Genomic DNA, 25,901 nt, shown 5'->3' with positions numbered 1-25,901 from the left:
GCTTTGACAAGTTTTTCCTTTCCTTTCCTACTACAGTGCATTATACCAATTGTCAATAAAGGAAACTCTGCACCCATTTCCTATCCTGGATGATCCTGGAGGACTAATTATTTGAAGAGAAATGAGATAGCTTAATAAGTAGTTAGGAGAAAAGAAAGACTGGGCTGGTTTAGAATGTGGAAAATTAGTTCCCAGATAATGAAGGGTAATTTTGCTTCCCTTTTCAGGGCTTCTGTCCTTTTTTTTTTTTAAACCCTTACCTTCCACCTTAGAATCACTATTGTATATTGGTTCTAAAGCAGAAGAGTGGTAAGGGCTAGGCAATGAGGATTAAGTGACTTGCCCAGGGTCACACACAGTTAGGACATGTCTGAGGTCAGATTTGAACCTAGGACCTCCTGTCTCTAGGCCTGACTCTCAATCCACTTAGCCACCCAGCTGCCTCCTAATGTGGCATTTTTGAGAGCAGTCTTGAGAATAGTATAGCTGAGGTTAAATGGCATTTTTAGAAGGGCATTTTAGAGGACCCTGTTCATTAGATCCAAACTTATAAAGTCTCTTCATCTAATAAATGCAATGTCAACAACAGTTAAAAATTGATTATTCTCCTGTTGCATATGCATGTTTATTGGTCAGCTGGTAAGACGAAATCTAATAGGGATAAATCTAAAGATCTCTACATGGATTAAAAAAGTAAATTATAAAGGTATTCCAGCTCTACCACTTAAATACCTTTCTGTTTTTGGACAGATTGTTTAGTTCCCTCATCTATAAAATGAGGGTAATCGCTCTCATCTTCATTCCACCATTAAGTTCTATGTTCCTATGTACAATTTTGGAGAAATAGGCTAGTTAATAGTTCATGTGAAAATCTGAGGTTATTAGTCAACTGCAAGCTTAATATATGCCTTCTATGTATTGTGACAGCCAAAAAAGTTAATGCAATCTTATACATAATATTAAGAAAGAAAGGAATGGCTACATACTATAACTTTATCTCTAGATTTTCAGTAAACCATTCTCTCCTGGTTCTCCTGCCTATCAGATCAATCCTTCTCAGAGTCTTATGCTATATCCTCATCCAGATCATGCCCTCTAAATATAGATGCCCTCATTGTTCTGTTCTGGGCCCTTTTTTCCCTCTATACTGCTTCATTTGATAAGCTCATCAGTTTCCATGGATTTAATTACTACCTATATTGATGATTCTCAAATGTACCTATCCTTTTTTATTTTCTTTGCTGACTTCCAATCTTGAATTTCCAGCTTACCTTTCAGACATCTCAAATTGAATGTCCCACAGACTCAACATATCTAAAACTGAACTCTTTTCTTTTCCCTTAAACCCTACCCCCTCCTAACTTCCCTATTATTTTAGAGGTCATCACCATCCTTCCAGTCCCTCAGGTTTACAATTTAGATGTCATCCTCTGTTCTTCATGATATCTCACCCCTCATGTCCAAACTGTTGCCAAGGTCAATCAATTTCACCCTTGTTACCATTCTCAAATATGTCTCTTTATCTCTGACACTGCCATCATTCTAGTTCAGGCCCTTATCACCTTAGTTATTGTAGTGACCTGCTGGTAGGTCCACTTGCCTAAAGTTTCTCCCAATTCTGAATGGAGATTCAGCTACCGAAGCAGTTTTCCAAAATGATGATAGCAGGTCCAATCATATCACCCCTTATTCAGTAAACTCCATTGAGACCTTATTGCCTCCAGGATCACATACAAAATCCTTTATTTGACTTTCAAAGTTCTAATAACCTACCCTTTTAACTCTGCCCCCACTTTTCCAGTCTGCTTAACTTCACATGTACTCTTCCTATAAGTCCCAACTAAAACACCATCTTCAGGAAGCCTTTCCTAACCCCTTTAATCTAGTTTCTTCCCTCTTTTAATTATTTCTTTTTTAATCTGCATATAGAATAAAAAGGAAATAATATTTGTACATAGTTGTTTACAAATCTCCCCTGTTAGATTGTGAGCTCTTTGTGGGTAGGAACTATCTTTTGCCTCTTTATATCCTCTGTGCTTACCAGAGTACATAATATGTTCTCAAAATAAATGCTTATTGACTGACATATAGACTGTTTTCAGTTCTAGGCACCTTGTCAGAGCAAGGACATTAACATATAGGAGCCTATGTAGAGAAGATTAGCCAGGATGGTGAGAGGAAAGGAAGCCTGGCAGATGAGGGCTGGTTGGAGCAATTGGTTTAGCCTGGAGAGAGATGCATGATAGCTGTTTTTAGGTAGTTTAGGTAGTGGAAGGAGAGATTAGACTTATTTAAAAGAGACTATATCCTCATTCTAAGATTAGCAAATTTCTATTTCTTCCTTTTCCAATCCTGGTGATAACAGAATCCCTGGCTGCCCAGGGGAAATTTGCTACTACCTCTAGCTATTATTTCACTCATCTTTCATTCCTATCTATTTTAGTTTTACTCTCTGCAAATCCCTCTCTCATTCTTCTCTCCCCTCTCATTGTATTCTTTGGAGCCCTTGTTTTATAATTAACAAAATATTCTTCACATTGGTCCTATTTCTGGCATTCCCAGGACACTAATTTTTTCTAATATTGTATAAACTGTTTTTCATGCCCAACAACATACTGAGGCAGCAGGAAAAGCAGGCTTTTGCTTCTCACTGTACGTATATTGCAGACCTTCCCTTTACCTTGATAAGAATAATTTTTCTTCCTTTTGAAGTATATTCCACCTAAATATCACTCTTATCAGGATTCTTTTGGTAGGTATCTACTAAGCCCCAGGTCATTCTCTTTTCTTTCTTAAGGAATTTAGAACCTAGTTCAGTCTTCTTCCATACTCTAATTCCTTCCCTGATATTTAGGGACATCAGTTTGTACATGTTAATAGTGAAGTAGAAAGAATGCTAGATTTAGAATTAGAACACACAGGTAGTAAGTGGCTAAGTCCAGATCAGAACCTGGATCCTAATGGATGTAGAAATATCCATTTGGAGTCTCATCTCCTTCAAATGGTTTATTCATTAATATTGTTATATAATCATCATGTATCCTTTATTTCTACCTTTTTTCACCCTAAATTAGTTACATATTTCTTACTACTCAAGAATATTCACAAGAATACTATATAAGAATATACATAAGGATCCTTCCCAATAGATGTACCATAGACATTTCACATTCAGTGCATGCCAAACAATTTATCTGCCCTCTCAAATCCACCATATTTTCTCATTTTCCTATTTCAGACACCATCATCTGTACAGTCATCAGAGTTCCTTCATAAGTCTTTACTTTTTCACTTCCTTTATCCAGTCACCAAGTTGTGAGTCTCCTCTCTATAGATCTTGTATTTATCTCTTTCAGTCGCTGGTCACCTGGGTCCTTATCACCTCTTACCTAGTCTATTTCAATAGCTTCTTAATTGATTTTCTTCTTTTCAGTTTCTCACTTCTCATCCATCTTCTACACAGAATTGATTGATATTCCTAAAGCATTGGTTTTTTTTTTTTTTGTCACTCCCTTGCTTAAGAAGTTCCAGTGGCTACTTATTGCCTGTGTGATAAAAGGCATTTAAAGACCATCACAATCTGGCTCCAACCTTTTTTCCCCCAATCAGTTTCATATTACTCAGGCTTTCTTTGTTGGAGTCAAATTCTCCTACTTGCTGTTCCCCTGTAGATTGCATTCTATTTCTCACCTCCATGCTTTTTCAAAGACTTTTTTTCCTCTTTGGAATATGTGCTCTCTTCAGGCTCCCATTTGGAATCCCTAGTGCCCTTTAAGGTTCAGCTGGAATGCTACCTCCTTCCCAGGACCTTTCATAATCTCTCTGTGCCCTGCCCTCCCCTCCCCCAGTTGCTTATGCTTTTTCTTCCCTGGCATTGCTTTGTATATGTTTTTTTATTGACTTGTCTGGTTACATGCTATTCTTCTCTCTAGTAGAATATAAGATCCTTCAGGGCAGAGACCGTTTTATTCTCATCATCTAGCACAATGTACTACATATAGTAGGTGCTTAACAAATGCTTGTTGAAGGAATGAATCAATAAATTCTGCTTGGCCGCAGTAGGCAGACTATAAACAACTGGTCGAAGCTGGAGAAAACAATTTAAGTTAAATGTAAGAAAAATTTCTAACAATGAGATATCCAGAAGTGGAATGATCTTAGGAGTTAATGGGTACTTATTATGTGCCTGGAACTCTGCTAATTGCTTGGGGATAATATTTTTAATAATTACATATATTTTATATATATAAAATGAAATAATCTAACATGATTCTATACATTTTATAATATCAACCAGGCCCTGTTCTAAAAAGTATTTTATAATTATCTCATTTTATTTTAAAACCACACTGGGAGGTAGATACTATTGTTATCTACACTTATAGATGAGGAAATTACAAGCAAGAAAGATAGTCCCCTTTCCTTAGAAATATATAATAAATTACATACTATACTTTAAAAACTGTCCTTTTTGTCAGTGCTTTCTTTTCTTCTGTTCTCTTTCTCCATTAAAAAAATTTTCAGTGACTTTTTTGGGAGAGGGGCACCCAGCCCCAATTAAAAGCTAAGATATTACAAAAACTAGTAAATAATCATAACAAGACAAAAATGGCCCAAAATCTCAGATGCTTTTTGAGTTCATCACCTCTCAGTCAGGAATTAAATAATATACTTCTTCATAAGTCACCTGGAGACATTGCTTTTTGATCAGAATTATTAACTATTTCAAAATTGTTTTTGTTTACAATGTTACTGTCCTTATAAATTACTCTCTTGGTTCTGTTTTTTTTTTTTTAAAACACTGAACCAGTTCATACAACTCGCTGTTCTTTGAATTTATCTCTTTCATAAATTCTTATGGTGCAATAATCCACTCTCTTCATATATCACTGTTTGCTCAGTGATTCCCCAATTGGTAGGTGCTGCCTTCAATTCCAGATTTTTCTTTTCTTTTAATTTGTCGCCTTAGTTCTCCAATGGATGGTTGATCTTTTATAAGGATGTTGGGAGGAAATTTCTGTTCTAGTTCTGAGATCCTGCAATGTATAGAATATCTTAGGGAGTAATGTTGGGGGTCATCAGTGAATCAGAAGAGAGTCTCTATCTAGTTTCTGAAAAGGTATAGCATTGGTGATGTTTATTTAGTAAGCTGCTATGGATTTCACTGAGTGAGATGGAGTCAAGGCTGGTACTACGGGCCTTTTATGATTTCAACTAGAAGTGAAGCCATTGCCTGCTTTGTGATTTTGAAGTTCCATTAACTTGGTATAAGCCACTTAAGACTTCCTCAGGCTTTAAAGCACCTAGTGCTTCATTATCAGCTTTCTGATTTTGAGATATCTGTTAGTTTAACATGATAAGCATCCATTTTTGCTCTGTATCTCACTCTCCTCCCCTCTTAGAAAGAGTTAGAGTGGCCTAGTAGGAAAAAAAAGCACAGGCACTTAAGTCAGGAAAGCTAGCTTTGAGTTTTGATTACTTTGTTTTATGACTAGAGACACTTAGGCACCTTAGTTTCATCAGGGCCCTCATCTGGAGATGAGGGCAGTGATATTTTGCCTCCATTAAAGGGGTGTAAGGAAAATGGTTTATAAAACATAAAGTACTGTAGAGGTTTCAGCTGCTATTATAAGTGGAAAATTAAAATAATTTAATAGCTCAGTGATTAATTCAGGGTGAGCATCAGCCTTCAAGAAGGATTGAGAACCGATGTCTCAATTTGGTTTTTGTATATAATAAGTTATAGGCTTGTAGTAGATTGAATTCAGTAGCTTCCCTGGTCAGTGTGAGCTCGTTGATCTGAAGAGGTTTGTTACACAGAAAGGAGATGAAGAAGGTAGGGCTGAGGAAACCACTAACTATACTGAGACTCCATTTTTTGCTGCTTCTGAACTTATTTACATTTCATGTTGCTACTTAGATAAAGGACAACTGGGTACTTATAATAGATGACCCAATAAAACCTTTCACTGCTGCCAAAAACCTACTCTACTGACTGGTTTAGCAAAGCCTCCATGGTCTTAGGGAAAATGATCATCTTGGCCTTAGTTCTTTTAATTTCTGTAGAATTTAGGAATACAGTTATATCCTCGAGATCCTTTTTATGAATGTTTTGCTTTCCTTAAGTGAGGAGAGTGCTACAACATGTGCTGGCTTATGCAGTGTTTTGTCTCATAGAAACAGCATAATATATATGGAGCCTTGGAGTTAAGTCAGGTAGACCTGGGTTCAAATCCTGCCTCATCTACGTTTTATCTGTATGACCTGAGCAAGTAACTTAACCTCTCTAGGCTTCAATTCTTTGTCAGTAAAAATGATGGGGTTGAATCTAGATAACTTCTATGATCCCTTTTATTTCTAAATCCTATGAACTGATCTACTCCGCTGTTGTGTTTCCAAACTGCTACACTCATATGCCTGGCAGCATCTGGTCTTGCATTGTCTTGTGTGATTATATGATGTCCAGGGTGAAGAATTAGAAGAACCAGTGGGACTTCATAGGAGGAATTAGGAATATGTAGTAGCATATGAAATCATAATTTTTTTTTATTGAAACTCCTTCTGGTCCTTTAATTTTGTCCTTTTTTTTTAAATCAGTGATGCTAACAGCTTAGTGAAATTTGTTTAATGCATTACCAAGCATTTTATATTCTCTCAGCTCCTCACAATAGTTCTATGACATACATAGCACAGGTATTTTTAAATGATCATTTTTGAGGTGAGATGATCAGGATTAGTATTAGGATCTGAGGAAATCGCATAAAAATCTATCCTCAGATTCTAAGTCTGGTACTCATCCTAGTATTTATTGCTACCTTCTCTGATTGCCTTATATAGAAGAATGGGAAAATTTTACTTCCTTTACAGTTTTAGGGGTTTAGATTAAATTTAGCTTAACAGAGAGGTCAATCAACTAACGAGCCTTTTTTAAGAACCTCTTTTGTTCCACATCCTGGGCCAAGTACTCAGGGATACAAAGACAAAAGTGAAACAGTCCCTACTTTTAAGGAGCTTATATTCTAATGGTGAAAACATGCATGTGTTTTAGTATACATATGCGTATAATATAACATAACATGTAAAATGAATGCAAAGTAGTTTTGAGAGAGGAGCACAGTAGCCAGGGGAAGAATCAGAAAATCATCTCCTTTCTGTGTAACAAACCTCTTCAGATCAACGAGCTCACACTGACCAGGGAAGCTACTGAATTCAATCTACTACAAGCCTATAACTTATTATATACAAAAACCAAATTGAGACATCGGTTCTCAATCCTTCTTGAAGGCTGATGCTCACCCTGTTGAAAGTCCTGAAGTGAGAGCTTATCCTAGAAGAACTTCATGCCAAAGATAAAACTTGGACAGTGGAGTGAAAGGAGCCATTGGCCCAAGTGGGGCTGGAAGGGCTGGAGACTTGCATTATTTATATTTTACCTTGAGTCCGTATGACCTTGGGTAAATCTCTTCTCCCTGAACCTCCCCTTCCCTATCCTTAAGAGGAAGATTTGGACTAGATCAGGGGTACCCTTTTTGTGTCATGGACCCCATTAGCAGTCTAGGGAAGTCTACGGACCCCTTCTCAGAATAATGTTTTTAAATGTATTACATATAAAATATACAAGATTAGAAAGGAAACCAAAGATTTACAGAACTCAAGTTAAGCACCCCAGAAACAGATGATCTCAGTATACCTAAAATTTTGACATTCTTCTTTCCTATTATTCTAGCTAAGTTGCTTTTCTAATGTTTATTTTTACTCCTTTAAACTCTCATAACTTTACCCTTCACAGATAACTTGTGTTTTGGTGCAATACATAAAGGGAATGTGGCATTTAATATTTCTAAATGAGAGCCCAACCACCCCAAACCTCTTATAATTTTTAAAAAATGATATTCTCTTTATTAAAATTGGTTTCATGGCATGAGTGGTAAGGTCTAAGTAATTAGGGTTAAGTGATCTACCCGGGTCACACAGCTAGGAAGAAGTGTGAGACTTGATGAACCTAGGACCTCCTATTTCCAGACCTGACTTTCTGTCCATTGAGTGATCTATCTGCCCCCAAACCCATTATCATTAAAAGAGCAGCTAATTTATTGAGTCAAGAGATAGCAAGTAAGGTTGCTTGGTAAATAAGACTGATATCATCTTAGTTCTTGCTGGGATTTTAACATTTTTCTCTTCCTCCTTAGTGTGCAAAGAGCCCCCTTACAAAGTGGAGGAGTCTGGCTACGCGGGTTTCATCATGCCCATTGAAGTTCATTTCAAGAACAAGGTAAAGAGTTATTACCCTTTGACTTTGTTTCTACACAGAGGAATTTCCTTGATTTTCTTGACTTTGAAGGGGTTGCCTTTCTTTCCTCCTGGTAAATAGAATTCAGTCTCAAGTCTGATTGTTTGGGTATTCCCTTCAATAGCACAACCCCCTTGTTTCATACTTTGTTAGATGTGTCTTCCTGAGGTGCTGTACCCTAAACATTTTTCTACTGATACATCTAGTGTGAAGTTTCTTTGATCTTACTTAGATTGGTTTTTGTTTTTTATTTTCATTTAAAAAAATTTATTTAATTAATTGAATTACAATATTTTTCCATGATTATATGATTCATGTTTTTTCCCTTTCCTCCTCTTCCCTTCCCCCTCCCAGAACTGATAAGCAATTCCCCTAGGTTTTACATGTATCATTGTTCAAAACCTATTTCCATATTATTAGTATTTGCTGTAGAATGATCAATTAAAGTCAACACCCCCAATCATATACCCATCGAACCATGTGATCAAATTATATGTTTTTCTTCTACGTTTCTATTCCCACAATTCTTTCTCTGGATGTGGTTAGCGTTCTTTCTCATAAGTCCCTCAGATTTGTCCTGGATCATTGCATTGCTGTTAGTAGAGAAGTCCATTACGTTTGATTGTGCTACACGTATCAGTCTCTGTTTACAATGTTCTCCTGGTTCTGCTCCTTTTGCTCTGCATCAATTCCTGGAGGTCTTTCCAGTTCTCATGGAATTCCTCCAGTTCATCATCATTCATTTCAGCACAACAGTATTCCATCACCATCAGATACCACAGTTTGTTCAGCCATTCCCCAATCAATGGACATCTCTCCATTTTCCAATTTTTTGCCACTACAAAGAGCATAGCTATAAATATTTTTGTACACATTTTCCCCATTATCTCTTATGCATTCTTTTAAAGCCCTTTGGGCATTGTTCCAAATTGCCTTCCAGAATGGTTAGATCAATTCACAACTCCACCCACAATGCATTAGTGTTCCAATTTTGCCACATCTCCTCCAATATTTATTACATCCCTTTGCTTTCATATTGGCCAGTCTGCTAGGTGTGAAGTGGTATTTCAGAGTTGTTTTGATTTGCATTTCTCTAATTATGAGAGATTTAGAACACTTTTTCATATGCTTATTGATAGTTTTGAGTTCTTTATCTGAAAACTGCCCATTCATGTCCCTTACCAATTTATCAATTGGGGAATGGCTTGATTTTTTTGTACAATTGATTTATCTCCTTATAAATATGAGAAATTAGACCTTTGTCAGAGGTTTGTGTTATAAAGATTTTTGTTTTACCAATTTGTTGCTTCCATTCTAATTTTGGTTGCATTGATTTTCTTTGTACAAAACCTTTTTAATTTAATGTAATCAAAATTGTTCATGTTACATTTTGTAATATTTTCTATCTCTTGCTTGGTCTTAAATTCTTTACTTTTCCATAGATCTGACAGGTATACTATTCTATGTTCACCTAATTTACTTATAGTTTCCTTCTTTATATTTGTCATTTTTCCATTCTGAATTTATCTTGGTGTAGGGTGTGAAATGTTGATGTAAACCTAATCTCTTCCATACTGTTTTCCATTTTCCCCAGCAGTTTTTGTCAAACTTGTCCCACAAGCTGGGATCTTTGGATTTATCATATACTGTCTTTACCTCAAGTCTATTCCATTGATCCTCCCTTCTGTCTCTTATCCAGTACCATATTGTTTTGATGATCACTGCTTTATATAGTACAGGTTAAGATCTAGTACTACTAGGCCCCATCCTTCACATTTTTTCATTAGTTCCCCTGATATTCTTGATCTTTTGTTCTTCCAAATGAGCTTTTGTTATATTTTTTTTATAATTCAGCTAAAAAAGTTTCTTGGTAGTTTGATAAACATGGCACTGAATAAGTAAATTAATTTGAGTAGGATTGTCATTTTTATTATGTTAGCTCATCTACCCATGAGCAATCAATGTTTTTTCAATTGTTTAGATCTAGTTTTAATTGTGTGGAGAGTGTTTTGTAGTTGTGTTCATATAGTTCCTGTGTTTGTCTTGGCAGATAGATTCCTAAGTATTTTATATTGTCTAGGGTGATTTTAAATGGAATTTCTCTTTCTAACTTGCTGCTGAGTTGTTTTGGAAACATATAGAAATGCTGATGATTTATGTGGATTTATTTTTTATCCTGCAACTTTGTTAAAGTTGTTGATTATTTCCACTAGCTTTTTGGTTGATTCTCTAGGATTCTTTATTTATTATTATTATTATCTTTTTAAATCTTTCCCTTCTGTCAATACTATGTATTGGTTCCAAGGCAGAAGAGCAGTAAGGGCTAGGCAAGGGGTTAAGTGACTTGCCCAGGGTCACATAGCTAGGAAGTGCCTGAGGCCAGATTTGAACCTAGGACCTCCCACCTCTAGGCCTGGATCTCAATCCACTGAGCTACCCAGCTGCCCCCTCTCTAGGATTCTTTAAGTAGACCATCACATCATCTGCAAAGATTGATATTTGGTTTCCTCATTGTCTATTTTAATCCCTTCAATTTTTTTCTTTTCTAATTGCTATTGCTAGTGTTTCTAGTAAAATGTTAAATAATAGAGGTGATAATGGGCATCCTTGTTTGACTCCTGATCTCATTGGGAAGGCTTCTAACTTATCCCCATTGCAGATGATTCTTACTGATGGTTTTAAATATATACTGTTTATTATTTTTAAGAAAGGCCCATCTATTCCAATACTTTCTAGTGTTTTCAATAGGAATGAGTGTTATATTTTGTCAAAGGCTTTTTCTGCATCTATTGAGATAATGTGTTTTCTGTCTGTTGGTTGTTGATTTGGTCAATTATGTGGATGGTTTTTCTAATATTAAATCATCCTTGCATTCCTGGTATAAATCCTACCTGATCATAGTGAATAATCCTCATAATAACTTGCTAGAGTCTTTTTGTTAGTATTCTGTTTAAGATTTTTGCATCTATGTTCATTAAGGAGACTGGTCTGTAGTTTTCTTTCTCTTAGATTGTTTTTTAAATGAGTGAGTATACAGCTTTTTGCCTGGCCTAAGTTTGATTACTTTTTGGCTTAGATAGTGTTTCCTGGAGCTTGAGCTCCAGTGACATTGCCTGAGGGAATCCAAGATCATCTTGGTGTTACAAGAAAGCCTAGGTGAAGTACTTGACTTGGAGGAATTAGTACTTGGCTAGTAGTGTTGGGTGAAGAGTGGAGAGTTTCTGGACTGGTTTTCTAGAAAACATGATAAGGATATGCCACCTTTGTCATATATCACTTTCTATGGTGACTATCTGTGTTAGGATAAATGCACTCGAAACAATTATTACATTAATGAACTTCTGAGAGAGTTCAGGTGTTTCACCTGACTAGAGGTTGGCTTGAGTAGAAGCTGTGTACTGTTTTTGCAGGAATCCATTCCATCATAAAATACCTGCTTTCAGGCCTTTTATGGAAACCTTGCCATGTTCATATTGTCACTTTTAAGAGTTTAGTAAAGATTCACGTCCATTTTAGTGGGGAATGGTCTTGGTCACTATTATGAATTAAATCATTGAGAGGTATTTTAGTTCCCATGTATGACAAAACAAGGAAATGGTTTCTGAAATGAATATTCCCTCAGACTTTGCCCGTATTTTGGATTCTTGGCTGAAAGAGCTGTTTTTGGCTAGCCATAAAAGTGTTCTTTTTGTCATTATTAATTTTTTTAACTAACAAGTAATTATTTTCTCTCCCTTCTAATACTCCAATTGTAAAACAAAACCTTTATAGCAAAAATGCATAAACAAACAAAACAAATGTCTAGATTCGTTGTGTCCAAAAATGTGCTTGTCTGCACATTTATTCTTATCATCTAGCTGGCATGGGGTAGGTAGCTTTCTTTATGTTGGTCTTCTAGAACGAGGGTTGATCTTAACAGTGTTCTTTACAAGTATTATTCAGTATTTTTTTCTTAAACCATATTATTTAGTGTTGGCAGAGGAAGAGTAAGGGAGATGCACCCGTATACAGGGAATGGCAATGTTTTTTGTTATTTGAGTGTAAAGATGATGTTTGCCAAGATAAGATAGAATGTAGCTATCTTTGGATTAAGTTTATTTTATATGAAGGAATTGATATGTCATGCTGTCTAGATTTATTGAGTTTTGTTAATTATTTGGATTTTTCCTCCCAAATCCTTCCTTTACTTTCCACCTAAGTGGCACAGTGTGAGAGCTGAACTTGGGAGTTAGGAAGTCCCAAAATCAAATTTGGCCGTATTCAGTGAGTATGTGACCTTTTGTTTAAGGTCACATACTCACTGAATACGGCCAAATTTGATTTGACTTGTTTGTCATTTTACTTCTATGTGCCTCATTTTCTTCAACTGTAAAATGGAGATAATAAAGGCACCTAAAACTTGGCATTGTTATGAGGATCAAATGAGATGTTTGTAAAATGCTTAGTACAGTACTTAGTAGGAGTTTAATAAATAATTCTTTTCTTCCATTTGCCTCTCCAGCCAGTATTTTATTTTGGAGCTAATAACTTTCTATAGATATGTTGATTTGTAGTATCAAATGGCATGTTAAAGCAGGAGTCTATAAGTAGTAGATTAGGTTCTACCAGAATATCAGTCTTGTCTTAAATCTGCAAGGTTGTCACTATCCTCTTGCTTCACTTTCCATGGTTTGGTTGGAATTTACAGCTAACAGTAAAGTATCTGCTTCCTCTAGACAGTGACAGTTCTGCCTTGTGCTGTTCCTGAATATTAGATAATCCCATTAAAAGAATTTGGGATACTATTTTAATGATTAAGGTGTAAATTCTGATGAAAAGATGCAGCTGCTTTGCCAATTTCTTTATGAATGATCTAAATATAAGAATACATGTCACTTCCGGGTAATCATGGCTGCAATCTAGACGCCACACGCTTCCTCTCCCCGGCACCGAATGAAATAGACTACATCAAAGGAGCATAAAAATCACCTTTGGAGGAACAAAAGGACACCCCAGTATTCCCAGTACTCCATAGAGGTGAAGGTACGTGGGGTTTGAACATTTCCACACTATAATAAGGAGGAAAAGCTTGCACAGAAAAGTGAACTGAGCCGCCCTTCCCCCACCCCACCTCCCCCACCAAACCAGAGTGAGCTACCTGAGCTCTCACCAGGACAGCGAGTGAGTGGGGAACGTCTCTGTCTGGGGGGGGGGGCACTCCATGGTCCTTGGGATCTGGGGACTGCCAGGAAAAAACGTCTCAGGGCAGTTTCACTGGAGAATCCGGCGCTGATTACGGCAGTCAGTGGAGCTGTACTTGGGGCGGCTGCGTGATCAGGGACCCAGCGCTCTAAGAAACCTCGGAGGCTGGGAAGAACTAGTCTGAAGCAACCTAAATTCACAGAAAAACCGCCCATATAACCCAGACCCCAGACCAAAAAGGAAAGGGGAATAAAACCACCAAAGGGATGGCTCACATGGCCCAAAATCAAGCCTCCAGGAAGAAAGGGAAAAAAGTGACTATTGAAAACTTTTATGGTGGAAGTACCCAAGGAAAAGAGGAGAATGAGGAGGAAATCCAAAAAAAATCAGAACATGCCTCCCAAAATGGAAACTATCAACAAGCTCTGGAAGATCTCAAACTAGAACTTATCCAAAAGATGGAAACCTTCTGGAAAGAAAAATGGGAGAAAGAGATCAGCAGTCTGACAGATAAGACTGTTCAATTGGAAAAAGAACTCGAAGCATCCAATAGAAGGGCTGACAAGGCTGAAAAGCAAAACCAGTCCCTAACAACCAGAATTAAGCACCTCGAAGAAAGCGAGATGATAAAACAGCAAGAATCAATAAAGCAAACCCAAAAAATTAATGAATTAGAAGAAAACATAAAATATCTCACTGAGAAGGTCACAGATCTCGAAAACAGAGGGAGAAGAGAAAACCTCCGAATTATCGGTCTCTCAGAAAAACCAGAGATAAACAATAAACTCAATATTATTCTACAGGAGATTATAAAAGAAAATTGCCCTCACGTTCTGCAGCAAGGGGGCAAAAGAGAAATAGAAAGGATTCATAGAACACCTTCTATACTAAATCCCCAAAAGACAACCCCTAGGAATGTAATTGCCAAATTCAAGAGCTTCCAAGAAAAGGAGAAAATCCTACAAGAAGCCAAGAAGAGGAGCTTCAGATATAAGGGGGCTCCCATAAGGATCACACACGACTTAGCGGCTAACACACTAAGAGACCGCAAAGCATGGAACACGATATTTAGAAAGGCAAGAGAGCTGGGTCTCCAACCAAGAATCAACTACCCAGCAAAACTGACTATATACTTCCAGGGAAAAGTATGGGCATTCAACAAAATAGAAGATTTCCAAGCATTTGCTAAGAAAAGACCAGAACTTAGTGGAAAATTTGATATCCAAGCACAGAAAGCAAGAGAAACATGAAAAGGTAAATATGAAAGAAAGGGAAAAGGAGATAAATCTTATCTTTTTCTTTAAGTCAAACTCTCTTCTATAAGGACTACATTTACATCAAATTATATATATTAATATGTGGGGGAAATGTTTTGTGTAACTCTCAAAAATTGTAGCATCATAAGAGTAGTTATAAGAAACATGCATAGGGAAAGATTGGGGCATTAAGAAGGTTTGGGGAAAGTGGGGGCAAAGAAAGGAAAAGGGAGGGGGAAACCATCGATAATACTAAGATTAACTTCAAGAAATAGGGGGGGGACTCAATAGAATAATCTTTCCCATATAAAGATACACATGGGAAGGGGAGGGAAAAAACTCTCATATGAGAAGGAGAGGAAGAGAGCGTGAAGTGGAATTACTTAAACCTTACTCTCAGTGAAAGCAAATCTGAGAGGGAAGAACATCTAGATCCAGTGGGATCCTGAATTCTATCTTATCCATTAGGGCAAGAAAGAAAGGAAAATTAAGGAGGGGGAGGGAGTATAAAAAGGGAGGGAAGGAGAGGGGGGAGGGGAAGGGAGCATAAAAATGGAGGGGCTAGAAAGGGAAGCATCTCAAGGGAGGGGACTAGGGGGACTGACCTAAAGTAAATCACTGGTTCAAAAGGAGAAAGCTAAAGAAGAAAGGTCAGAACTAGGGGAAGATATCAAAATGCCAGCGAATCCACAAATGACAATCATAACTTTGAACATGAATGGGATTAACTCACCCATAAAACGTAGACAAATAGCAGATTGGATTAGAACCCAAAACCCTACCATATGTTGTCTTCAAGAAACACATATGAGGCGGGTTGATACTCACAAGGTTAGAATTAAAGGTTGGAGTAAGACCTTTTGGGCCTCAACAGATAGAAAGAAGGCAGGAGTTGCAATCATGATATCTGACAAAGCCAAAGCACAAATAGACCTGATCAAAAGGGATAGGGAAGGTAAATATATTCTGCTAAAAGGGAGTATAGACAATGAGGAAATATCACTAATCAACATGTATGCACCAAATGGTATAGCATCCAAATTTTTAATAGAGAAACTAGGAGAATTGAAGGAGGAAATAGACAGTAAAACCATATTAGTGGGAGACTTGAACCAACCACTATCAAATTTAGATAAATCAAACCAAAAAATAAACAAGAAAGAGGTAAAAGAGGTGAATGAAATCTTAGAAAAATTAGAGTTAATAGACATATGGAGAAAAATAAATAGGGACAAAAAAATACACCTTCTTTTCAGCACCACATGGCACATTCACAAAAATAGATCATACACTAGGTCATAGAAACATGGCACTCAAATGCAGAAAAGCAGAAATAATAACTGCAGCCTTTTCAGATCACAAGGCAATAAAAATATTGATCGGCAAGGGTACATGGAGACCCAAATCAAAAATTAATTGGAAATTAAATAACATGATACTCCAAAATCGGATAGTTAGAGAAGAAATCATAGAAACAATTAACAATTTTGTTGAAGAAAATGACAATGGCGAGACATCCTTTCAAACCTTATGGGATGCAGCCAAGGCAGTACTTAGAGAAAAATTCATATCCCTGAGTGCATATATTAACAAATTAGGGAGGACAGAGATCAAGGAATTTGAAATGCAAATCAAAAAACTTGAGAATGAACAAATTAAAAACCCGCAGAAGAAAACCATACTAGAGATCCTAAAAATTAAGGGAGAAATTAATAAAATCGAAAGTGACAGAACTATTAAGCTAATAAACAAGACTAGAAGCTGGTACTTTGAAAAAACAGACAAAATAGACAAAGTACTGGTTAATCTAATTTAAAAAAGGAAAGAAGAAAGGCAAATTAACAGCATCAAGGATGAAAAGGGGATCTCACCAATGAAGAGGAAATTAAGGCAATCATTAAAAACTACTTTGCCCAACTATATGGCAATAAATATACCAACCTAGGTGATATGGATGAATATTTACAAAAATACAAATTGCCTAGACTAACAGAAGAAGAAATAGTTTTCTTAAATAATCCCATATCAGAAAAAGAAATCCAACAGGCCGTCAAAGAACTTCCTAAGAAAAAATCCCCAGGGCCTGATGGATTCACCATTGAATTCTATCAAACATTCAGAGAACAGTTAATCCCAATACTATACAAACTATTTGACATAATAAGCAAAGAGGGAGTTCTACCAAACTCCTTTTATGACACAAACATGGTACTAATTCCAAAGCCAGGTAGGCCAAAAACAGAGAAAGAAAATTATAGATCAATCTCCCTAATGAATATAGATGCAAAAATCTTAAATAGGATACTAGCAAAAAGACTCCAGCAAGTGATCAGAAGGGTCATTCACCATGATCAAGTAGGATTTATACCAGGGATGCAAGGCTGGCTCAACATTAGGAAAACTATCCACATAATTGACCACATCAACAAGCAAACCAACAAGAACCACATGATTATCTCAATAGATGCAGAAAAAGCCTTTGATAAAATACAACACCCATTCCTACTAAAAACACTAGAAAGCATAGGAATAGAAGGGTCATTCCTAAAAATAATAAACAGTATATATCTAAAACCATCAGCTAATATCATCTGCAATGGGGATAAACTAAATCCATTCCCATTAAGATCAGGAATGAAACAAGGATGCCCATTATCACCTCTATTATTTGACATTGTATTAGAAACACTAGCAGTAGCAATTAGAGAAGAAAAATTAATTGGAGGCATTAAAATAGGCAAGGAGGAGACCAAATTATCGCTCTTTGCAGATGACATGATGGTCTACTTAAAGAATCCTAGAGATTCAAACAAAAAGCTAATCGAAATAATCAACAACTTTAGCAAAGTTGCAGGATACAAAATAAACCCACATAAGTCATCAGCATTTCTATATAATTCCAACACAGCTCAGCAGCAAGAACTAGAAAGAGAAATCCCATTCAAAATTACCTTAGACAAAATAAAATACTTAGGAATCTATCTCCGGAGACAAACACAGGATCTATATGAACACAACTACAAAACACTTTCCACACAACTAAAACTAGACTTGAACAATTGGAAGAACATTAACTGCTCATGGGTAGGACGAGCCAATATAATAAAAATGACCATCCTACCCAAACTCATCTATCTATTTAGTGCCATACCCATGGAACTTCCAAAATTTTTTTTTACTGATTTAGAAAAAACTATAACAAAGTTCATTTGGAAGAACAAAAGATCAAGGATATCCAGGGAAATAATGAAAAAAAAAATACAAAGGAAGGGGGTCTTGCAGTCTCAGATCTCAGACTATATTACAAAGCAGCGGTCATCAAAACAATTTGGTACTGGCTAAGAGACAGAAAGGAGGATCAGTGGAATAGACTGGGGGCAAGCAACCTCAGCAAGACAGTATATGACAAACCCAAAGATCCCAGCTTTTGGGACAAAAACCCACTATTTCATAAAAACTGCTGGGAAAATTGGAGGACAGTGTGGGAAAGATTAGGCTTAGATCAACACCTCACACCCTACACCAAGATAAATTCAAAATGGGTGAATGACTTGAACATAAAGAAGGAAACTATAGGAAAATTAGGCGAACACAGAATAGTATACATGTCAGACCTTTGGGAAGGGAAAGACTTCAAAACCAAGCAAGAATTAGAAAGAGTTACAAAATGCAAAATAAATAATCTGGATTATATCAAATTAAAAAGTTTTTGTACAAACAAAACCAATGTAACCAAAATCAGAAGGGTAGCAACAAATTGGGAAACAATCTTCATAAAAACCTCTGACAAAGGTTTAATTACTCAAATTTATAAAGAACTAAATCAATTGTACAAAAAGTCAAGCCATTCTCCAATTGACAAATGGGCAAGGGACATGAACAGGCAGTTCGCAGCCAAAGAAATAAAAACTATTAATAAGCACATGAAAAAGTGCTCTACATCTCTTATAATCAGAGAGATGCAAATCAAAACAACTCTGAGGCATCACCTCACACCTAGCAGATTGGCTAACATGACAGCTATGGAAAGTAATGAATGCTGGAGGGGATGTGGCAAAGTGGGGACATTAATTCATTGCTGGTGGAGTTGTGAATTGATCCAGCCATTCTGGAGGGCAATTTGGAACTATGCCCAAAGGGCGATAAAAGAATGTCTGCCCTTTGATCCAGCCATAGCACTGCTGGGTCTGTACCCCAAAGAGATAATGGACAAAAAGACTTGTACAAAAATATTCATAGCTGTGCTCTTTGGGGTGACCAAAAATTGGAAAATGAGGAAAATGCCCTTCAATTGGAGAATGGCTGAACAAATTGTGGTATATGTTGGTGATGGAATACTATTGTGCCAAAAGGAATAATAAAGTGGAGGAATTCCATGGAGACTGGAACAACCTCCAGGAAGTAATACAGAGCGCAAGGAGCAGAACCAGGAAAACATTGTACACAGAGACTGATACATTGTGGTACAATCGAAGGTGATGGACTTCTCCATTAGTATCAATGCAATGTCCCTGAACAATCTGCAGGGATCTAAAAAATACTACCCACAAGCAGAGGATAAATGGTGGGAGTAAAAACATCGATGAAAAGCAACTGCTTGACTACAGGGTTGGAGGAGATAAGACTGAGGAGAGACTCTAAATGAACACTATAATGCAAATTCCAACAACAGGGAAATGGGTTCAAGTCAAGAACACATGTGATAACCAGTGGAATCATGCGTCGGCTATGGGAGAGGGAAAGGCGGAGGGGGGGAGGGAGGAGGGGAGGGGAAAAATGATCTTTGTTTCCAGTGAATAATGTATGAAAACGACCAAATAAAATAATGTTTAAAAATTAAAAAAAAAAGAATACATGTCAGCTACATATTTGTCCCCTGTTTATCTTCTTAGTCAGAAATCACAGTATTTAACAGTTGAGATTTGTTGGTTGAGAACTGTGTCATGTCACTTTGAACTTGATAGAAAAGAAAACCATGCAAATTTTATTTGGAACAGTCAAGCTCTAATGGTCACCAAACCTTATTTTTAAGAGTTTTGAAATTGGGAACCAGATTCTCAACTCAGAACTCCTAAGATCAATTCCATCCAGGGACTAAAGACAGCATGTGGTCTTTGGAAACATCTCCATCCATCTTTGCTATGTCTTCATTTGAGCCCTGGTCTGATTTGGAACAGTCCTTCCTCTCTGACTTCAGTCTCTATTTGTTAACTCCTGATTTATATTCACCCTTAGAAAGAAATACCTGGTACTGGTGATCATCAATTTTATGATGTAGAAATTGTGCAGAAAAGCAGATTGTGAAATAGACTTCTTACTGTTGTGTTTCTACTTTTGTACATATTTGATGATGCTGACAAAAATCATTGGATAAGTATATGAAGGTTTTTATAAGACATAGGCACTTATTGAAGATAATTGGAGACTACCTATATTGAGCAGTTTTATTTGAGCTTACTGAAATCAAGTTCTCTCCAATGCCTAGTACAGTGTTGTATGTTTACAGTAAGCACTTATATGTTTATTGAATTTAGTATTCCTGAGATCCCAATCTCTTTGGACTTTAAAGAATTAATTTCTTCAGTTGGGATTCTTCCTGACTATTGCAACAACATGCTGATTGGTCTTTCTCCATTCCAGTCTCTTCCATCCAGCTATCAAAGTGATCTTCCTAAGTACAGGTCTGACCTATTCAGTAAATTCCAGTTATTCTCCATCATTCCCAGGATCAAATAGAAAATCTTCTGTTTGGCATTCAGAGTTCTTTATAACCTTCTCTAGGTTTTTAGTTCTTATTTATTCCTCCTCCACCCCTTATTTTGCAGTCCATTGACACTGGTCTCCTTTGCTGTTCATGAATAAGATATTCCATCTCCAGACAGAGAATTTTCATTGGCTATCTATCTTTCATAATAAGCCTATCACTTGTGGCTCCAAGAAGCTGTACTTTGTGCAAGGGCCACACATCATAGGTTAAACCAGGCTTAGGCCTCAGACCTGTCAGTGATTTAGGGAAATGTCAGTTCCAAGCATGTGAAGACTTCCCTTAGTGGAAAGGGTGAACAAGGATAGTTTGTTGCAACAGTCATGAAGGCAGCTAAAGCAGGTGCTGTCGTATATTTAGAGTTTGGTCAGACTTGGAGGACACTAAGGTCATCCACTGCATTCCAGGTCATCAATTGTCATCTTGATTTTGTCTTGCCATTGGACTTTGATGATTCTAGAAGAGAGTGAGGCTGATGACACTGCAACTCTGCCTCACCTAAATTCTGCCCATGCTAGAGTCAAAAGACATTAATTACCCTTGGGGTGACTAGATTGGCACAGTGAATAAAGAGCCAGACCTAGATTCTGGCCTCAGACACTTCCTAGCTATGCAACCTTCGACAAGTCATTTAACCCTGTTTGCGTAGCCCTTACCCATCTGTCTTAGAGTTGTTACTAAGACAGAAAGTAAGGGTTTAAAAAATAAATTTTAAAAGATATCATCTTATGATGTTGTTGATCTACTTTGAAAACAAAGGATGAACGACATTAATAACATCTCCCATGGCTGAAATGCTTACCCTCCTCATCTCATCTGATCTCATTTCATCTCCTGGCTTCTCTGGCTTCCTTCCTGTCCCAGCTAAAATCCCACCTTTGATAGGAAGCATTTCCCAGTCCATCTTTTCTCTGTTGATTATTTCCATAAAGCTTGTTTGTATGTAGTTGTTGATGTGTTGTCTCTACCTTTAGACTGTGAGTTCCTTGATTCCTTGAGGTTAGGAACTACCTTTCTTCATTTCACCAGTACTTAGTATAATACCCCATGCATAGTAGGTACTTAATAAATATTTACTAACTGACTAGTGGCACAATCCATTATGACATTTTGGGCAGTGCAGAGTTATTCTTTGATCATCTCATTCTCAAAGATCAGATACTTCATTTAATTTGAAAAAGTATTAAGAATCTACTGTGTGGAATACACCATCTTAGGAATTGAGGATACAAAAGCAAAAATTAAATAATCCTAAAAGAATTTCTATGGTCTCCCCCCCTCCCCTCCCCATTTGTCCCTTGAACATTCATGGCCTTTTCTGTGGCTGAGAGTTTGGGGCAACTGGAGCTGTTTTTCCAGTTGTGCCTTGAATTCATATAGCATTTTCCTTTCAAAGAGGTTCAGGCATAGCACCAAGAACAATGTTTGCTACTTTAGATTACAGACAAGACAGCTGAAACATGGAACTCTAGGTCTGTGTACTTTAAAATAGCTAGAGCCTCATCAAGTGTATTTTTTAGAACTCCCAGCTGCATTGCATGGAATATTCAGACTTAGTTGTGACCCCCACAGGGTTTTGAAGATATGCATTTATTATAGTGAGTGTTTTATCTTGTTTTCAGGGACTACTCATACTGGCCAGCTGTGTTTCTGGAGGAGAAGTAGAAAGTCTCATTTGATGGCCCAAATGCCATGTTGGGGCAGAAATTAAATCAGAACTTAATTGGGCCCATTTAAAAATTCTTGGATTTTTTTTTAATGATAAGCAGTTTAAGAATTCTTTTTGCTTGGCATTTAATCCCATATTAGGAATCTTGTGTTGTTGGTTCTCCATCATCATCATTTCACATAACATTAAGGATGTGACACTTTGAAAATTATAAGACATTTATTATGTGGAAGGTGAACTGTGCTTTGTATTGGAGGAGGTACAAAGTTGCGATAAGACATTGTTATTCCTGTCCTCATGGAGTTGGGGAGATGGGTGATTAAGACATGAGAATATAACTTCCTTTGAATTTAGCAAACATTTATTCATTGTATGCTGAGTGTTGTGCTCTGTACTTGGTACTGGGTCTACAAAGGCAAGAAAGAAATAGGTTCCTTATCTCTAGCCTTTATTCTGTTGTGGAGATATATCATAGGATTATAGATAGAAAATGAGAAGAACATTTGAGATTATTTAATCCAACCTCAAGTTATACAGATAAGGAAGTATAAAAACTTAGAGAGAGATCCTGATAAGAGGACTGACCTGAGTTTAGATACACTACACCTCTTAATGAATATGGGCTTCATAATCCTGGAAAAGATACTCAGTTTCTTAAAGCCCCAGATAATTTTCCATATCTATAAATTGTAGAAGTTGCTAATCTGCATTGATGGAAGGAGTTTCCTCATCAAGAGGCAGTTAGATAGTGATACTGAACTGCTCTATCCATTGGAATCAAGAAGACCTAGGTTCAAATTTGTCCTCAGATACATGATAGCTGTTTGACCCTGGATAAATCATTTAACCTTTGTTTGCTTCAGTTTCTCAACTGTAAAATGGGGATAATAAAAAAGGATCTATCTCCCAGAATTGTTGTGAGGACCAAATGAGATAGTAATTGTAAAGTGGTTAGCACACTGGTAAACATTAATATATTAATGCTTATTCCCTTTTCCCTTCCCAAGAGCTCTTTACATGGATGAAATAAAAGATATAGATTCAATTATATAAAGTAACTTAACATTTTTAATTGATTATATATAATTTCCTTCCCTATTCAAAGAGCTATCATATAACAGAATAAAAATGAGTTTATTTTTTAGCTTTTATACTAAGACATCAATTGTGTCTTAGTGTCTGCAGTAGTCCTCCTCCTCTGCAATGGAAGGGAGGTACATTTCTTTCCTGGGAACAGACTTGATCATTATAATGTTTAGTTCTTTTTTCCTACTCCAAATTGACAAATTCAAACCGAATCTGGGGCCAGAAGACTCTTTGCAAGTTTCCTGTCATGAATTATCAAGGCATGCCCCTCCCATGCTGTCATGATTGACATGCATGAATTTAACCAAAAAAATTTCCAGAGACTGAACCTGGGGAAATGTCCCCTGGGGACATTGAGGGGAGAGTGGGAGAGAGATGGAAGATAGCAACTTCCAGAATCTTTGGAGGAAACAGCTCTGGCCCTCAGCTGGCAAAGGGGACTTATACAAACTTTCTTTATCATGGAGGCTGTGGGGCAGGTCATTACCTACTCTTCTGTATGTCAAGGAAGAGTGAAATGCCCAGTTCACCCCTCCCTCCCTCCTGCCTGCCTGGCAATAATAGGGTATCATGCAGGGAAAATAAAACTGTTCCTCTATGTTAATGTTTTCTCCCCACTTTCCTACAAACCAAATGCACTAGTTCTTGGTTCACCCCATCTCTCCTTAGAAAGTCTGCTGTTGTCACCTTGGTTTTTCCTTTGGACATCTACCCCTTCCCTTGATCCTGTTTTGCCTTACTCTCCCCCTTGTTGAATCCTTTAGATCCAAAGATGATGACGCTTTGCTGTAAAAACAAAAAAAATGACCTGGGTTAAACAGCTAGTAAGTATCTGAGGTGACCTTTAAACCCACATCTTCCTGGCTCCTGAATAGTCTGCCTTTATCCTTGGTACCATTTTGCCTCTAGAATCTTTTGCTCCTTATATTAAGCAGAAAATCCCCTCAGCACAGAATCTTAGCACCTCAGACACAATATCTAGTCCAACTCCTAAGTGGGCATCTTTGAATCCAGAATGGAAGGTACCACAGAGACCATAGTCTAACCCATTCCTTAATAAGAATCCTTAATAAGAATAAGAAAGAATTCTCTTTCATATAGTAACTGTATCCAGCCTTTGCTTTAAGACCTCCATTACAGAGGTTCTGAGTATCCATCAGTAGTCCATTTTGGTTTTAGATAACTGATTTCTGGGAAGTTTATCTTATGTCAAGCCTAAATCTGTCTTTCTGCAAAATCTAGGCATTACACTTATACCTTGTTTGCATTTTGGGACAAAGAAAAACTAATCCCTTTTCAAAGTTACAACCCTTCAGATCTTTGAAGACTACTATCACATGCCTGTTAAGTTTTTTTTTCTCTATGTTAAAAATTCCTTTAGCACAACATTTTATGGAATGAAAATTTGGATTTTACTGTACTGATTTCTCTATGCACTCTGCAGTTTATTAGTGTATTTTCCTAAAGTGTACTCAGAATAGAACTCACTACTTTAGATCTAATCTAACCAAGCAACAGAACTATCTTCCTATTCCTGGATAGTCCTTCTTAACCCTGCATTAGCTTTTTTGGCTGATTTATGATCTGTTATTTTGATTCATTAAGCCTGCACTCCACCACGATGATCAAGTCTTTTTAATATTGACTGATGTCCAACCATTCTCCCCCTGTCCTGCTTGAATTTCTTGCCTTGTCCAATGAGTGCTCAGGATTTGACAAATTCTAACTGTAGATGATCTCTATCAGTTGTTTCTCTCTTATACTCATTGTGTTGTTGAATATAGCTGGAAGTCACAGAACTGTGCCAAATATTTCTATGACAGGTTCGTTATCTATTTCTGATGTTAGCTGTTCTTGTTCTCCTGATCCTGTCCTCATCTGGCAAGAGGACACATACGTTCCCTTAATTATATTACTCTCTCATTTGAATCTCTCTTAATATTTTGGCCTCTTTCACCTAAAAAATTTAAAAACATGTCCAGATCTGTCCCATTCTTTAAAAAACCTTCACTTGACTCTACCATGCTCTTATGCTGTTGTCCTGTGCTTTTCCGCTTTTTTTAGAGCCAGCTACCTAAAACAAAAAATTCTTCTATTTTTACTCCTTTCATTTATGACCCCTTTGCAGTCTGGCTTTTGAGATTATCATAATCTTTGAGATTTTTTGAGATTAATTTTGAGATTATGATAATCTTTGAGATTTTTTGAGATTAATTTTGAGATTATGATAATCTCAAAAGCCAGATTGCAAAGGGATCATAAATGAAAGGAGTAAAAATAGAAGAATTTTTTGTTTTAGGTTTTGATTTGCATCTCTCTGATTATAAGAGATTTAGAACACTTTTTCATGTGCTTATTAATAGTTTTGATTTCTTTGACTGAAAATTGCCTATTTATGTCCCTTGCCTGTTTATCAATTGGAGAATGGCTTGATTTTTTTGTACAATTGATTTAGCTCTTTGTAAATTCAAGTAATTAGACCTTTGTCAGAGGTTTTTGTTATAAAGATTGTTTCCCAATTTGTTGCTTCCCTTCTGATTTTGGTTACATTGGTTTTGTTTGTACAAAACCTTTTTAATTTGATGTAATCAAAATTATTTATTTTACATTTTGTGACTTTTTCTAAGTCTTGCTTGGTTTGAACAGCTTTCCTTT

General features: G+C 36.8%; 1 protein-coding gene across 5 annotated transcripts in view; it reads left to right on the top strand.

Moving 5' to 3' along the window:
• The window catches only part of MLLT1 (MLLT1 super elongation complex subunit), a 117,928-nt gene that overhangs the window by 8,051 nt on the left and 83,976 nt on the right, over positions 1–25,901 (top strand). For all 5 annotated transcript variants that reach the window (XM_056822550.1, XM_056822549.1, XM_056822547.1 and 2 more), the window contains exon 3: positions 8,190–8,272. In XM_056822550.1, coding sequence (XP_056678528.1) covers positions 8,190–8,272 — 83 coding nt within the window. The remainder of the gene's footprint in view (positions 1–8,189; positions 8,273–25,901) is intronic.

Source organism: Monodelphis domestica, chromosome 3 (assembly GCF_027887165.1).
Source record: "Monodelphis domestica isolate mMonDom1 chromosome 3, mMonDom1.pri, whole genome shotgun sequence".
Lineage (NCBI taxonomy): Eukaryota > Metazoa > Chordata > Mammalia > Didelphimorphia > Didelphidae > Monodelphis > Monodelphis domestica.
This window is presented reverse-complemented; position numbering and strand designations above follow the sequence as displayed.